This window comes from Nelumbo nucifera, chromosome 2 (assembly GCF_055504915.1).
Source record: "Nelumbo nucifera cultivar China Antique chromosome 2, China Antique-T2T, whole genome shotgun sequence".
Taxonomy (NCBI): domain Eukaryota; kingdom Viridiplantae; phylum Streptophyta; class Magnoliopsida; order Proteales; family Nelumbonaceae; genus Nelumbo; species Nelumbo nucifera.
The window spans coordinates 51,525,125-51,542,494 of NC_142650.1; the positions used below are offsets into that span (position 1 = coordinate 51,525,125).

General features: G+C 47.0%; 1 protein-coding gene across 1 annotated transcript; it reads left to right on the forward strand.

The window, feature by feature from the left end:
* The first annotated feature begins 10,554 nt into the window (after positions 1 to 10,554).
* LOC104601137 (glyoxal oxidase-related protein) lies at positions 10,555 to 13,671 on the forward strand. The gene has a single exon (XM_010264358.3). The coding sequence runs from the start codon at positions 11,871 to 11,873 to the stop codon at positions 13,479 to 13,481; it is 1,611 nt and encodes a 536-aa protein (XP_010262660.1). The 5' UTR covers positions 10,555 to 11,870; the 3' UTR covers positions 13,482 to 13,671.
* Positions 13,672 to 17,370: the final 3,699 nt, after the last annotated feature.

Consider the following 17,370-nt stretch of genomic DNA (forward strand, 5'->3'; position numbering starts at 1 on the left):
TCCGAACTGAATTGAATGCCGAAGTGCTTTGGGATCGAAGTGATCTGGTACCGAGGTGGTCTCGTCCGAGGTGTCCCGAGGTCACCTTATCCCCAGGTGGTTGAATATCCGAGCTCAGTCTACTACGAACTGGTCGTGTTAGGCTGAGTTGTCATCTCTTGGTCAGGTCGTGTCCACGTGTCCCCTCTTTACTAGGTCGGGCCAAATCACCCTTCATCAATTGCCCCCCACTCCTCGAGCCAGGGGTCTTGGCCCGGTGCGGGGAGTTCATGACGAGTCCAAGTGGATTTGGCCCGAGGTCCAGGCGGCTTGTCGGGCGAACCGCTGGTTGGACTTGTTCGACTGCCCGACTCTACTAGGAATAACCCAGGTCATGTCTAGTTTACGCGCGGACGTCACGCGATCTATAAACTCTGCGGACGTAAAAAAAAAACGCTAAACCGATATCGACCTCGGGGGTCGTGCAACCGTTTTTCCTAGGAGTCATTGGATTGCTTCGATCTCGACCGTTGATTTTCAGACATAGCGGTTATAAATAGGGGGCCCGAGACTCATTTGCTTCGCCACAAATTCGCTAGCCTTCGATATGAGGTCGCGTTCAAGTTCCTTAGCTCGGTTCTTCCAATTCGGTGTCTTCTTTCAGTTTGGTCTCTCTTTGCTGAGTCTTCCCTAGCTCTCCTTTCTGATTCAGTTGTCATTTCCATGTCTAGTTTTAGCTTTGATAGTCTCCGCTGGGGCCGAGGTGGGTACCCCGGATCAAGTCGTAGATCGCCTTACCGAAGAAGCTACTTCGGGTCAAGAAGCGGTCCGCGGTTCTCCTGAGGTGGAATCACCTCGGGAGGCGCGAGAGGCCTCTGGTGGTCTGGCGTCCACCTCGCACCGAGGTTGACAGCCAGATAACTATGGCCCATCGATGATGACAGCCAGATAACTTTGGCCCATCGATGATGATAGCAGATAGGCTCCAGGCCTTAGTAGCTCGGTATAGGCTTCCGAGCGACCCTGTCTATAGTCTTCTAATAGGTAACTTTCCCTGGGAGCACGGTCACGACGAGATCGTGATTTTCAAGGAGCAGCTCGCAGCTGGTCTTCGTCTTCTACTTCACCCCCTGATTGTTGAAGTCATTAAACTTTTAAATATTACCATAGATTAGTTGCACCCGAACTCCATCCGCAACATAGTAGGAACCATCTCGCTCTTCCACGACTATAACCTGCCCCTTGATCTTGATATTTTTTCTTCCATCCTTACAATAAAGAAGAACTCCTCTTGTGTTCTACCCGAGCACAGACGGACTTACTACTTGTCCCCACGTTCGGGCTACAAGCTCTTGCACGAACTCCCAAACAAGGTCCCGGCCTAGAAAATGGGCTACTTTTTGGTTCGTAACACTGAGGGGTGGCCTTTCTTGACCCACTAGAGGGCGTCCATACAACATCCCTGTGTCAGGCTGGACTTGAAGACAAGGGAAGCGCTCCAGTCTTGAGCGGAGCTCGGTTTTAAGTTCGCGGACTATGTGACCGAAGACAAGCTCGTGTAGGCCGGTCTGAGTCCTGGTAGGTCGTTACTTTTGTGCTGCCTTTGTTTTATATCGATATTGTTTCTGACGTTTTGCTTTTGTTACAACAACCACTCCCTGCGAACGAACTCCTTGGTAGAATGAAGGGGAAGAAGAAGCGAGGTTCCAAAAGAGCTCGTGTCGAGTCTCCACAGGCTACCGTCCCTGAGCCCGAGCAGCCATCCGCTGCGTAACCTCCAGTGATCGATCTGGTCGAGGAGGAACCAGGGAAGGTCTCCCCCCCCCTTCGCGCGCCTGAGGATGCATCTCCGGAGCCCGCCCCTGTGGCTGCCACTTCTTTGGGCAGCGAAGAGGCAGTTCGGAGCATCCTGACTCCGAAGTACAGCCTTCTCAAGAGCAAGTGCGGTATACGTCGAGGAGGTCGCCAACTGGGGCAGAGTTGTCGGTCGCTCAGCTCGGAGCTCGAGCGGCAACCCATTGTATGGTGGTAAGTTCTGTCCTTACACCTTTAATTTTGGAGAGAACTTTTCTTGTACTAATTGTTGTTATTCTCTTGGCAAGTGAACTCCGTTGTACACGCTCTGACGTACCAATCCGAACTGCACCTGAAGTGGGCTCTTGCTGTTGAGGCCTCGTCTTGCGAGGCTTACACTGAACTAAATCTGGCCTGCAATGAAAATAGGCAGCTGATGAAGGATACGCGGGCTCAGAAAGAGCTGATTACACTATTGATGTCCGAGAAGGACGAGCTCGCGGGGCAGAATGCGACGTTGAAGCGAGAGGTAGAAAACCTTGAGGTCCTCATGAAGGAGTGAACTGAGATACTCCTTCAGGCAGTGGAGGAGGCCAAAACCAAGGCCGTCAAGGAATATAAAACCTCAGAGGAGTTCCATGGAGAGTTGATCGAGGCGGGGACGGAAGGCTATCGCAAGGGCTTCAAGCTTAGTAGATGGTTGACCCGACGTGAATTCCCGCTGCTCGACTTGAGCGCAATCATCGCTTCAAGAGTCACAGATGAGATGGCTATCGAGGCTGTCGAAGGTCCAAACTTTGAGGCGGAAAGTGACAGCGAGCTGCTCGGTGGCATGGAAGAAGTCAGAGCTGACGAGAGTGTGGACTCCCCTGCTAAAGCCTCAGGCAAGGACGAAGAGCATCCAGACAAATAGGCTCCCTTTCTTTCATATTGTATACCCCGGGCCTTCGAGCTCGGTCTATAGTGAACTCTCTCTCTCTTTTTTTCTGTACCGAACTCTTATATTAATGGAATACACTTTTGACTTGTATTTTTGTTAAAAAATGTTCCAAGTGCAAACTCCCTAACTGGTGAAGTAACCAAATAGGAGTAGATATAGGTTACCCCGAACTGTCGAGCTACTGAGCTGGGCAACAAGTAAGGGTAACCGAAAATAGAATCTTCAAGTGGTTACCCCGAACAATCGAGCTAGCGAGTTAGACTACTAATAGGGGTAACTTCATATAATGTACATTGAGGTGAGCAAACATTGTAGGGTATATACCCGATCTGTCTGTGCACGGGCTACTCATTTAGATGCCGGTTGTCCATTATAGCTAGTGGGTTCAACCTGTTATTATACGCCGAATTGAGCTAGACGTCATAGGGTTTATACCCGAACTATCTATGCCTTAGGCGTGGGGGATGATTTGCCAATGTCGAAGAGGCGACTAGGACTTGTCTGCCCATGCCGAGGAGGCGACTGAGACTCGTCTGCCCATGCTGAGGAGGCGACTGAGACTTATCTACCCATGCCGATGAGGTGACTAGGAGTTATCATAGTGCCGAGATCTTATGTCCGCTCGGCACCATGGCCCTTGGGCTTCTGGGAGTGACTTGCAGTCCTCTCTCCAGTTCTGCGACCACAGGTAGTGTCGTCTTAGGTTGTCGATGTTCCACGCTCGAGGTACTTGTTTCCCTTCCAAGGTCTCGAGCTCGTACGTACCTTCCTCGAGTACCCGTTTTACTTGGCATGGACCTTCCCATTTCGGTCCGAACTTACCGACACCGGGCTCAAGTACCATAACTTTCCTAAGAACCAGGTCGCCGACACGGAAGTGTCGTTTCTTGACCCGGGTGTTATAGTACCGAGCCACCCTTTGCTAGTAGGCTGTAATCCGAATGTATGCTAGGTCTTGTACTTCTTCCACCAAGTTGAGGTTGGTATGGAGCTTGTCGTCGTTTATTTCCTTGTTGTAAGCCTCCAAGCGTTGTGTTGGCACCTCGATCTCTGTTGGGATCACTGCTTCCGTGTTGTAGGTGAGGTTGAAGGGGGTCTCACCCGTGGTGGTCTTGGCGGTAGTCTGGCAGGCCCATAGCACAATAGGCAGTTCGTCTACCCACAGTCCTTTGGCTCGGGCTAAGCGAGCCTTCAGTCCACGGAGTATGGCTCTGTTGGTGACTTTTGCTTGCCTGTTTGCCTGGGGGTGTGCCACCGAGGTGAAGTTCTGTTGTATCCCCATCTTGGCACACCAATTTTGTAACTTGATATCTTTGAACTGCTTTCCGTTGTCGGAGATGAGTACCCAAGGTAGCCCGAAGCGACATACTATATTCCTCCAAAAGAAATTTTGTATCTTGCGGGCTTTGATCGTTGTTAGGGGTTCCACTTCCACCCACTTCGTGAAGTAATCCACTGCTACCACTAGAAATCTCCTCTATCCTGTCACTAGCGGGAACGGGCCAAGAATGTCGATCCCCCACTATGCGAAGGGCCACGGGCTGGTGAGGAATTTGAGGTCAGTGTTGGATGTTGGCATGTCTCTGTACTACAGGAGCGACTTCTCTTACCCCCCCCCCCCCCCCCCCCCCCCCCCCCCCGAGAATGCTAGGTCTAGGCAGGTCCTCTATGTACATTGTTCTCATTGTGTTACTGCTTGTGCTGGCCAACCGGGACAAGGCGTCGGCCTCAGTGTTCTCGGATCTCAGGATTTGCCTGATTAAATAAGATAGGAAGCCGCGTAGAACCTCTCTGACATTGGCCAAATAAGCCGCCCTGGTGGGGTCGCGGGCTTCATACTCACCATTGATCTGGTTGACCACGAGCTGGGAGTCGCTGCAGATAATGAGATGTTTAGCCTTTACTTCTTTCGCTAAGGTGAGCCCGGCTATTAACGCCTCGTACTCTGCTTCATTGTTGGATGCGGCGAATCCGAACCGATGCTCGTATTCCAGTTTTACCCTGCTTGGACCATACAGAATTATTCCCGCTCCGCTTCCTTGCTGGTTGGACGAGCCGTCAACATGGAGGATCCATGGCTCCTCGTCCCAGGTCGAACTTGCTCGAACCGGGATTGGTGTCGCGCTGGTTGATGCTTCCTCTGTGTGCCCGAGCTCGGCCAGTTCGTGGGTTGCAGTGCTGAACGTGCATTCTACTACAAAATCGGCTAAGGCTTGGGCCTTAATCGCCGTCCGAGGTTCGTACCGGATGTCGTACTCGCTAAGTTCAATGGCCCATTTCGTCAGTTTGCCAGACACCTCGGGCTTGAGCGGGAATTGCCTCAGAGGCTTGTTGGTGAGGACGACGGCGGTGTGGGCTTAGAAGTAGGATCGAAGCTTCCGAGCTGCTATGATTAGCGCGTACGCCAGCTTCTCGATCTCTAGGTACCTTGTTTCGACATCCTACAAAATCTTGCTGACATAGTAAATGGCTCGTTGGGCCCGATCCACCTCTTATATTAGTACCGAGCTGACTACCTCGTCGTTCGCGGAGAGGTACACCTTTAAAAATCTCCCTCCTCGGGTTGGGTCAGAACCGAGATATTAACTAGGTATCTTTTCAGCTCGTCGAAGGCGAGCTGACATTCTGCGGTCCATTTGAAGTCCTTGCTTTTCTTTATGGCCTTAAAGAAAGGCAGGCAACGATCTGCCGACTTGGACATGAAGCAACTCAGAGCGGCTATCCTGCCGTTCAGTCTCTGAACCTCCTTTATTTTGCGAGGTGACACTGAAGACGCACTTATTGGGGTTTAATTTCTTGTTAAATTTATGCAAAATTTCAAAGACACTTTGCAAATCATTTAATAAAAAATTTGAAAGTTGGGTTTTAACGACCATGTCATCTACATAGCATTCAAATTTATTGCCGATCAACGGCTCAAAAATTCTATTTACAAGTCTTTGAAAGGTCACCCTGGCATTCTTTAGTCTGAAGGGCATAACCTTATAATAATATAGTCCTAGCTCAGTTATGAAGGCCGTTTTTTCTTCATCGGCAGAGTACATTCTAATCTGGTTGTATCTCGAGTACGCATCCAGAAAGCTCAGCAACTCATGCCCTGAGGTCGCTTCCATTAGGCGGTCGATCTTGAGTAGTGGGAAACAATCCTTTGGGCAGGCTCAATTCAGGTCAATATAATCGACGCACATGCACCATTTACCGTTGGCCTTTTTTACCAGAACTCGGTTAGCTACCCAGCTCGGGTAATGGACCTCCCTGATGAAATTGGTCGCTAAGAGTTTCCCAACCTCCTCGTCGACTACCCTCCAGTGCTCCAGGGCGAGGTTGCATTTTTTCTGTCGAACAGGCCTGACTGAGTGATCGGTGTTTAGCTTATGAGTTAGGACTTTGGAATCTATACCGGGCATTTCTGTCGTGGACCATGCAAATACATATAAATTTTAAATAAAAAACTTACCAGTTGAGAGCAGAGCGGTTCTTCGATCGAAGTGCCAATCTGGAGAGTCTTAGCTGGATCTTCTGTTGAGACCGGGATGTGAACTGTCTCTTCTGTTGGTGTAGCTCGCTCATCGGCATACACCGCAGGTCGCTCGAGCTCGATATCAACCGCTAGTTTGGCTTTCCCCTTGAGGGCGGCAACGTAGCATTTGCGAGACTCGAGCTGGTTGCCTCGCACAACCCTTACCCTATAGTCCGTAGGGAACTTCATCGCCAAGTAGTAGATGGATAGTACTGCACGTAGGGTGTGCGTAATGGGTTGACCTACTATGGCGTTGTACGGGGATGGAGTCACGACCACTAGGAAAGTGTGCTCGAACCTTACAATGTTGGGCCATGTGCCGACCTCTACAGGTACTAAGACTCGCCCTAGCGATCTGACCTCTTCGCCGCTGAAGCCTACCAAGGGTGTATTTGTCGGCTTGAGATCGCTTTCTTGGAGCTGGAGCTTGTCGTAGGCATCCTTGAATAGAATATCGGCCGAACTGCCCGAATCCACTAGGACACGCTTGACTTCAAAGTCATTTATCCTCAACTTTATTACCAGGCCATCATCGTGAGGATATTGGATTTTGCGCTTATCATCTTCTGTCAAGTAGATGGGATCTTCAAATTGAAGCTCGACCTACTACCGAGGTGCAGCCCGCGATAATGGACCCGCCAGTAATCATGTTGATTACTCAGCGGATCGGCCTTTCTTCTGGCAACTGCCTTGTCTGCTGCACACTTTGTGGAAGTGACAATAGAGATTTCTGTTTTTGGTGTCAGGATCTCCCTTCAACCGAGGTGGCCACTTCATGTATGAGGAGTCTTTGATCGCCATAAGAATTTCTCCTCGCTTCGCGTTGCGGGGTGTGTAGCTCGTCCTTTCAACCGACGAAGTTCGGGAACGCCGACCTAACTTATGAGATCGCGAAGGAGATCAGCTTTCGGACTTGTTTCCTCCCCTGGTCGGGGACTTGCTTTTTCTTCATTTATTGCCGCCATTACTTGTGTTGTCACCTTCTCTTTTTCTCTTTTCTATTGGATTTTCAGTCTTCTGGTTCATTTCTTCCTCGGTCCCGATGAACTGGTCGGCGAGCTTGAGGAATTTGGTGATGTCTTTAGGCTTATTGGCCACTACGTGCCACTTGAATTCCCTGTGGGTAATACATTTTTTCGTTGCCATGAGCCTCACAACTGGATCTAGATTGGGGATCTGTAAGCAAGTGTCATTGAAGCGTTTAATATAGCTTTTGATAGACTCCCCTTCTCTTTCTTGGGACCTCAAGCACTTCTTGCTGTTAATGAAGTGCGAGGTGTACATCTCTACGAACTGTGCCCAACTTCTGATTGTTCCTGGCGTGAGGTTCCGGTACCATGTGCGAGCTACTCCTTTAAACGTGGTGGAGAAGGCTACGCACATGCACGACTCGTCAGCCCCAGCTAGTTGCAACTGGGACTAGGAGTCCACATGGTCATTTGGATCGAAGGATCAATCATACTTGTCGAGAGGTGGCATTTTAAATTCCTTTGGCATTGGGGTCGCTAGGAGCTCAGATGACAGAGGGGATGACCTAGAGAGGAGGAGAGAGGTCTTTGTAGCTGCTGAGCTCGCTTCCTCTTTACCCTTAACTTGCTCTGGCTGGCTGGGCCTAGTGAGTTGACTATTCTAAGCTGTGGTTCTGTGTCCCTTGCGACGCTTTCGCTGTTGCTTTTTTATCATCTCCGCATTGGTGTTGCTGACCTCTGTGTGGTCGGGAACTATTCTGGCGTGGAGTGGCTCTGGATGCTGAGGCTGACTGCCATGGAGGAAAGGGCCTCGCCTTGAGTTCGCAGCCAGAATCCCGAACCGGTTTCCCACGAGCAAACCTTCTTGATGCGAGGGCCGAGGTAAGATAGCCCTGGTGGGCTGAGTATCTCCTGACCTGCTTCCACCGTTGCCCTGTGAAGAGAGCGGAGTGACCTTGTCCATCCCTCTTGCCGCGGGGTGAGACCTGGCTCCCAAAAGGAGGTGGAACTTGGGGAGTCTCGCCTCAGTGGGTGGAGCGAGTGTTCTGTAGACGAGGATGATGCAGTTGTACTACTGAGTGTCGGGGTGGGACCGACTGTTGATTTTGCTGCAACGGAGGGAATTGTTGTTGGTACTGTTGCTGGTAGAACTAATGGAAGACTTGTTGCTGATTGTTTTGGAACTGCTAGACCTGTTGCATTTGGACTTGAATGGCCCGCACGTAGTGTACCAGGTCGTCGAACTGGGCTTGTTCGACTCGAGGGGGAACCACAGACGGTTCAGCGAAGGTTACGCCAACTACAGGGGGGAGTGGCGCCTTTACCTGTGTAGTCGCTTGAGGCATGGTCAACGTTGGGACCTCAGTCACAGTAAGCAGTATGGTGAACTGACCGATTTAGACAGACGGGAACTGAGGCTGCCCCCTAGGGACATTCATTTCAGTGTTTTGTCCGGCATTGCTGGAAGATGCCATGTGTTCGAGTTTGTTACTAATGGTGCAGCGCGATCTAGCTGCTCCCTGCTGGAAGTGACTTGGCTTCCAGTAGGACGACGGACTAGGTTGATCTGCAAGAAGACGATTAGAGAACCTGGGGTGGCTAGCCCGACGAGGTCGCTCCGATGCTTAAGTTAGTATAGTTGTTGCGAGCTGAAATAGCTTAAGAATGTAGAGAATTAGAGAGCAGAGAAATCATGCGTACCTTATGCCCCCGGGTTGGAGCCTTTATATAGCTGAGTCTTCGCAGGTTTTGTGGATCGGTTCTGGGATCTTCGTCACGATGATATCCGTTTCTTCGTTAATTAGGGGATAACGTCGTCAACTGATAAGGCTTATCAATTCCGCCCGAATCGGGCGAGGAGGAGATAATGCTAGCTGTTACGCGGAGTGATCCCGGGCGGTTTGGAATCCGTTGGAGGGATTTTCGGGGTCACCACGTAGTAGTCCGGAGTTGGTATCCCCGAGCTGATGCTTTTAGGTTCCGAACTGAATTGAATGCCGAAGTGCTTTGGGATTGAAGTGATCTATTGTGATCTAGTACCGAGGTGGTCTCGTCTGAGGTGTCCCAAGGTCACCTTATCCCCAGGTGGTTGAATATCCGAGTTCAGTCTACTGCGAACTAGTCATGTTAGGCTGGGTTGTCATCTCTTGGTCAAGTTGTGTCCACGTATCCCCTCTTTACTAGGTCGGTCCAAATCACCCTTCATCAATAACTTCATCAATGTATGGATCTCAACTTTAACATCTTAGTTTTTCTGGGCATTCTTCTTTTACTAATGAGGGGGAGATTGGAACTCACCTCATCCTCACCACTGGTTTGAGTTCGAAGGAAGATGATGAATGGCAATTTTCCTTTCTCAACAATGAAACACCAAGAATGAGAAAATAAATTTTCCCTTCTCATCCCATCCTTTCCCCATGCCATCTCTTCTCAACAACCAAATGGACTGTTAGTTTTATTGACTGTGAAGTCGGTGTGAGAAGTATATCCCAATTCAGTTTTGTTAATAGATTTTGGCGTTATTGACTGTGAAGTCGGTGTGAGGAATATATCCCAATTCAGTTTTGTTAATAGATTTTGGCGTTTCTCTGTGACAAATCAAGAATATTGAGGCCTGTAAATGGACTTCACAGTTCACTTTTGCTTCTTTCTCCTGTCAGTGAAAAATAAAGATACCCACGGTGGATAACAAGTCCCACTAAAGAAATAAAATATGTATTTAATTCGGTGAGCGTTTATGGATAGGCCTAGCATATCGTTGGATGAGTTTTTGCGACCTGATATCATACTTTACTTTCCAGAGGTTCGTAAAAGTTGTATGAAGCTTTCTTTTATCCAAATATAACACACCGCAAGGTTAAGGCTGTAAATGTTTGTTTGGCTCACTCACATAAATCTTCCAATACGGAGGGGACCCATCCAATGGTAAGGTAGGTTTCATTTCATTTCATTGTCTCAACGTGAGGCATGCTTAAATCAAGCTTCAATGCCGGTAAGCTTTTCTTTTTTGTCTTTCACAAATTATGAAGAGCCAAACAAGCCTTTGCCATCATCCACACCGACAATTTGTAGTTACCTTACCCTCGTCCCTCGCTGACGAGACGACTGGTACTTTTCAGTCAATGGAGATGAACTACATCGAACCGGGTCCGGTCCGTCCTCTTTACATAGAGCTATTCCCTAATTTACTAGTTACCACCAACTTTCCCCGTCCCAACATGGGCAAAGGCAAGTGATGTACTGCCACGCCGTATCGTTTGGAGCTTGAATTGCTCAAATTATACCAACATATACATGTTAGATTAGGCCGACGACTTGCATATAATGGGCCATGGCCGGTCCATTCAATTTTTTAAGTCTTAAAATATTTCATTCATTCAAGAGAACGATACAAAGAGATACCAATAATGCTAATTATAGTGTAAAGACAAATCTCAAAAAAAAAAACAAAAGGCCAAGGCTAATTAAAGTGTAAAGACAAATCTCAAGAAGAACAAAATCAAAAGATGGATGTAGGAGAATCTTAAAGAACTTCTACAACCTACAATCGAAGCAAAATGACTTAAAATCACCAACAAAAGTGGATAAATACATCTCCAAACCACCATAACTGGCAAACATTACTGATAGGGCAGGTTTCCAAATCTATAACACGGGAAGAACTGTTATTGCCGTCCTCAACGCCGGAGAACTAAAGCTACCTTCCAAAATGCTGGGAACGGCAATGCAAATGGCAGCTTCCACCGGTGGTTGATACAGAAAGGATTTTAGAAAAGAAACTCCCAATCAAAACGCCAGCATAAAGACCGAACAGACTGACAAATGGGAACCTGGGGAGATAAGAAGGGAATACGGGAGAATAAAAGGAGAACAAATAAAGAACAAAACGAACAGAACGAATAAAAGGACAAACGAACAGAACGTAGAGAGAAACAGAAAAAAATTAAACAGAGGGCAAACGAACCGAACGAAAGGAGAAACTCAACAGACAAACGAACAAAGAACAAACGAAACAAAGAGCAAACGAACATCGCAACAAAAAGAAATTAAACATAAAGAAAGAGGAAACAAAAATCTCGAGAGTTCTGGAGAGAGAGCCTCCCCGGAAACAGAGAGAGAAAGAAGAAAAAGAAAGGGGGGGGGGGGGTAAGGGACGATCAGAGAGCAGCTGTTTCGCAGTGGCTCCGCTGAGCTGTAAGTCCCAAGAAGAAGTGCCAGGTCACAAAGTGCCAAAGTCACCACGTCTACCATCAGTCTACGTATAGTAAACAATTCAATGTCGAACGCTCACTCGCCGAAGATATTAGAGCGTGGGGACACCGGGACATGGCTCACATGGTGAGGCCCACTAAAGTAAAGATGAGCGTGCTGCTCTAATGGGCCCCCATTCATTTTCATTTACGTCACTCGTCTTCTACAAAACCAGAGTCCCCTCGTCCTCGACTGTCACATTTCAGACGCGCCACCACGTGTCAAAAAGCTTTAATTATTCTCTTCTAAGTGTGCACTTAGCGAGATTACTACTCTAACTCTACTACTGCTCTCTGCTGCTAGCCTACTATAAACTTATAACAACGACAAAGACCTGAGAAATGAGAATCACTGACTAATCGTCTCTCTCTCTCTCTCTCTCTCGTTCTTTCTCTCGTTGGCTCTTTGCCTCTTTTCAATGAGGTATTCTTGGTGTTCAAGATGGCTTCTCTTCCTTGCTTGGACTTCATTACAGGTCGTAACTCACGGCGGTCTCCCCGGAACATGGGAACTCCTTGTCCCAAACGTTGGCATAGCGTCCATGCACACGGCCGTTACCCATTATGGCACCGTCGTCCTCCTCGACCGCACCAACATCGGCCCATCACGGAGAATGCTCCGCAAGGGCCACTGTCGCTTTGACCTCAAGGACAGGGTCCTCAAACACGACTGTTACGCCCACTCCGTTCTCTTTGACCCTGCCACCAACCAAATCCGACCCTTGATGATCCTCACCGACACCTGGTGCTCGTCCGGCCAGTTCCTCCCCGACGGTACCCTCTTACAAACTGGCGGCGACCTCGACGGCTTGAAGAAAATCCGAAAGTTCGCGCCCTGCGAACCCGATAAGCTCTGCGACTGGGAAGAACTTGACGACGTTGAGCTGGCTGCCGGCAGGTGGTACTCCACTAACCAGATATTACCGGACGGTTCGATCATTATCGTCGGTGGTCGAGCCGCCAGTAGCGTTGAATTCTATCCGCCCAAGAAGCACGGCGCCGTGGTGTTACCGTTCCTTGCTGACGTGGAGGATAACCAGATGGACAACCTCTACCCTTACGTTCACCTCCTCCCCAACGGTCACCTCTTCATCTTCGCCAATAACAAGGCCGTTTTGTACGATTACGTCACCAACAGTATCGTGCGAGACTATCCGCCGTTGGATGGGGGCCCACGTAATTATCCATCGGCTGGATCCTCGGCGATGCTCGCACTCCAAGGGGATTACTCGACCGCCGTGATCGTTGTTTGCGGTGGCGCCCAGTACGGCGCATTTATCGAGCGGAGCACGGACACTCCGGCGCATGGTAGCTGCGGGCGCATTGTAGCGACGGACCCCAAACCGGGTTGGGAGATGGAAGACATGCCGTTCGGGCGGATCATGGGCGACATGGTGATGCTTCCGACCGGAGATGTGTTGATCATCAACGGAGCTCAAGCCGGAACTCAAGGGTTTGAGATGGCCTCCAACCCGTGCTTGTACCCGGTTCTTTATCGACCGGATCAACCGGTCGGTTTACGTTTCATGACTTTGAACCCCGGGACAGTGCCGAGGATGTATCATTCAACGGCGAATCTGCTGCCGGACGGTAGAGTATTGGTGGCGGGAAGCAATCCGCACTACTTCTACAAGTTCGAAGGAGACTTTCCGACAGAGCTGCGGCTAGAAGCATTCTCGCCGGAGTATCTATCACAAGATCGCGCGAATCTGCGACCCGTCATTGAGGACTCTCCGAAGAGGATACGTTACGGAGATGCGTTCGAGGTGGTGATATCGGTTTCGTTGCCGGTGGTGGAGAAGGTGGAAGTGAACTTCGCCAGCGCCCCTTTCGCGACCCACTCATTCTCGCAAGGGCAGAGATTGGTAAAGTTAACGGTTTCGTCTGCCATCCCTGAATCAGGAGGACGGTACAGGATAAGCTGCACGGGTCCACCAGGCGCTAAGGTTGCTCCGCCGGGGTACTACATGGCATTTGCGGTCAATCAGGGCGTGCCAAGTGTCGCAAGGTGGATACAGTTGTCGCCTTAGCTTCCTTATCATTAACGTTTATAATTTATAATATTTTTTCTTTTGTAAATTCGCAGCCAAATGGCATGTAAGCATATCCATGTGCCACGGTATTACTTCTGTCGATGTAAGTACAATAATGGCGTCAAATAACGCCAAAAGGTGTAATTATTTATTTAAAAATATAGAATTAATATGGTCTTCGTCGGTACGTGAGTTTGAGAGAGACTGAAAAGGATGGACGAAAATGATTCCTCATAATCAACGGTCCCTGAGAGTTCGAATACACACTGATACTGTCGTAACCAGCGAGTTTGGGACTGGGATTGGGAGGATTAGTCAAGGACCAAAGATTGGCATTGGTTCGAGGTCGGATCTGCTCCTAACTAAGCGCGCCTCACACCGATCTCACAGCACGTTTCATCCGTGCATTGAGAACATCGTACATGAATAAAAATTTAGTGTTACGAAGATGTTACAGATGCACAACTGAAACGTAAAGCGCTCTGGTTCCGCATGCCACGAGATCAAATCAGCCCTCTAAAAATTGCCCCCACAACGTTTCACAGCACATTCCCGCCGTGTATTATCTTTCGATAATAATATAAAAAATAATGATGTCAGATATTCTCAATACACGGTGGAAATATGCTGTGGCACATTGTGGAGGGCTGATTTGAATTCGCATGGCCTAGGCACATCCCATCTCTCGAGGCATCGCTCCTCCCTCTAATGTAGTATCATCCTTTGACAGGAAACTCAGGATGCTCTTTCTTGATCCAACGAGCACAAGGGTATGAAATCATCTCCAAAGGAATCCCTTGTTGGTCCATCAATCCCAATGATGCTGAAAGAGCCTTCATGGCTGGGCTCAAGCGCCCAAGCAGCTCCTCGCCAAGCAACAGAGTATCAGTTTATAGAGGGACACCGAGCAGATCATAACTTTCCTGCAAAAAGGTAACAGGCCTAGTACATGGATCGAACGTCTTCATCAGGCTCAAATAATAAAGTTTCTATCTCATTTTTAAATTTTTTTTAGTAGAAGAGGATATGATTTGAGAGTGTTTTTTTTAATAGAAGAGAATTAGATGGCATTCATTTTTTACTTTTTGTTCTTTAACGGCTTATTAACGGACTGGTTAACGTCAGGTATTAGATTGTTATATTTTGAAAGTTCAGGTTCTGAATTATCGCATTTTAAAAGTTTGAGGTTAGATTATTGCATTTTAAAGTTTGATATAGGGGACTGATCAGGAATTTTCCCTGAAATAAATATAGCTGTAGATTCTTTTGAAAAAAATCAATCTTAAAGACTCAGTTTGGAAGAAGTATAATGCAAATATGTAGAGTGCAAAACTTTGTATTTTATATATATTTATACTATACATTTTTATATTTGTACTCTTTCCAAACTATACCTATTTAGGGGTCGGGTAGCCAGACGGCCCGCCCATTATTTTTCGGGCTTGGACGAAAACTTTAGGCCCGTGGGCTCAGGCTTGGGCTTTAAATACCAGGCCAAGTCATTTTTCAGGCCAGGCTCGGGGTTTCTCAAATAAGCTCAACCCAGGCCCGAGCCCAACCCGATACTCTTACATATAATAAACAAACATTTATATTATATATAATATATATTTAATTCTTAAATAATTAATAAATATTAATTTGCTATTAGGAAATATAAATTAGTTTATTAATTTATTAAATTATTACTAAATTAATATAATATTAGTTTATAAAAATACACTGAAAATAAGACATTTTGTGTACAGGTCAGGTTTCGGGCTCAGGTTCGGGCTTCGGGCTTTATATAAGGGTCGGACTTAGGCTCAAGATCTAGGTCTGACTTCAAGCCTATAGATTTTCTGTTAATAAAGAGGCAAATCCCGGCCTGGCCCAACCCATGAATAGGTCTATTCTAAACCGAGCCTAAAGATCAAAACTCATGGATCGTTGGCGCATTTAATCATGTTTGGATTGCGTAACCCTTTCATCCAATTAGTGGCACGAATATATGAAGGAAGGTGAGAATCCATCATATGGATGGCCTAATCATGCAAGATGGCTGGGCGAAATTTCAAAAATGTTTCCTTAACCTTTCGGGAATCGTATTCCTTGTTTTAGAAAAATTGCATTTCTCTAGGATCGATTTTGCACTGAAATCGGACCAGATTTGAAACCAAACAAGAGGGAGATGTATACCTGATATGGATTCCACAAACGTAGCTCCCAAGGTGGTAGTTCATGCCCAAATCAAATCCCAAATCCAACTTCCATTGAAGATGGTGCAACTTGAAGTGAAATCGGTTCAGTAACGTAGTTTTCAGCAAAACTGCAATCCAACACCTTGGATTGATCTAGGGAGGTGAGCATGATTTTTCTCTGTATTTTTCATGCAAAAATCAGAGAAAGAACTGATCAAGATCAGTCCCAAATACTAAGATCGAACTAGGGTTTCTTGGGCAGCAAGAGGAGAAGAGAGAGAGAGAGAGCTGAAATGCAGAGTAATATGAAGCAGTTCAATATCTCCTTTTATCCTCTATGGAACACCTCTCTTAATCGAATTAGGAGGTTTATCCAAATCTTTATTCGGATCTGGACTCTATCAAGAGATAGGTCTTATCCTGTTAAGAGAATGGGTGCTCCATACTCATATCCAAACCCAGATTCGCCCATGTCACATGATAGCTTAAGTTGTCATGTGACATATTGATTAATCATATTAATCATGGGCTTTAGGCCCATTACTTAAGTGGCTCACGACCCAAGAGTGTTGATGGCTTATTGAGGTTAGATTTGTATAGCGTGAGACCCCACAATGACCTTACATAAGTCCACATGGGTTTGGCCTAGCCTCTATGAAAAGGCATGGCCGAATTCACTGCCAAATGAAGTGAACCCCTGAGCTCATCACTATTGGCTCAAATGGGCCCAACATTTACAATTAAATGATCATTGAATTCAGCCATCTTATGAAAATCCAAGGATAATGGAATTAAGTAAGATATAGCCCATTAGGTAATCAACCCTTAATGGTCTCTTACAGTTAACCTCTTAGCCCATAATGATCAAACACTACTCAATACTGCAAGGTGCAATGTCACACTATTAAAACCTTTTGCAAACACTTTTCTTAAAACATTATATATACCGGTAGTTTAGGTTTCCATCAAAGTGATTATAGTCCCAATCATTCACTTTGTTCGACAAAGGGGCCGATCCTATCAGTATGATCACCCACTTAAGTGAATTCTTAGACTGCCCCAACATATTCAGATTTTGACCCACAAAGGATCTCATTGATTGGCATATCAAAGACAACCCAATCCGACACCCAATGCAGTATCATAATCAAGTCTAGGGGTTGTGTAACTTTCCAGTTTTTTCCATCAATCTCCAAGGTCTAGAGCATAACTGGAAAATGGTCCAGGTTCAGTGTTTCAATCAAACACACACTACATGTTCTTCGGGTTTAACCCTAGCAGCTGAGACAAGATGATCTAACTTCTTTGGCAGCACATCAGTGTTAGCCTTGGCAGGATAAACTCCCCAAGTTTATCCAATGGCTGAGAACATTCTAAACTAACACGAATGTCATAATTGTCCAGTTTAAGGGGTTAAAACCATAGAAACATACCAATGACAACATGGGACAATAATGTAATTTTATTCATTTACAATAAATGTATATATACATCAATAAGATTCGAGCTAACGGCAGACGTTGTCTAACAAATATAACCATGTAAGGTTCCTCATTTTCACACTGTTGTTACAGCACTTACAGCCATATATTGGGAATATCTTTGTATTTATATATTTACATTTGTGGAAAGATGTTCAAGTGTTGCAAGGATGGTGTAGACGAAATCAGGATTTATTGTGGACAAGTTGAGTTGATTATAACTTT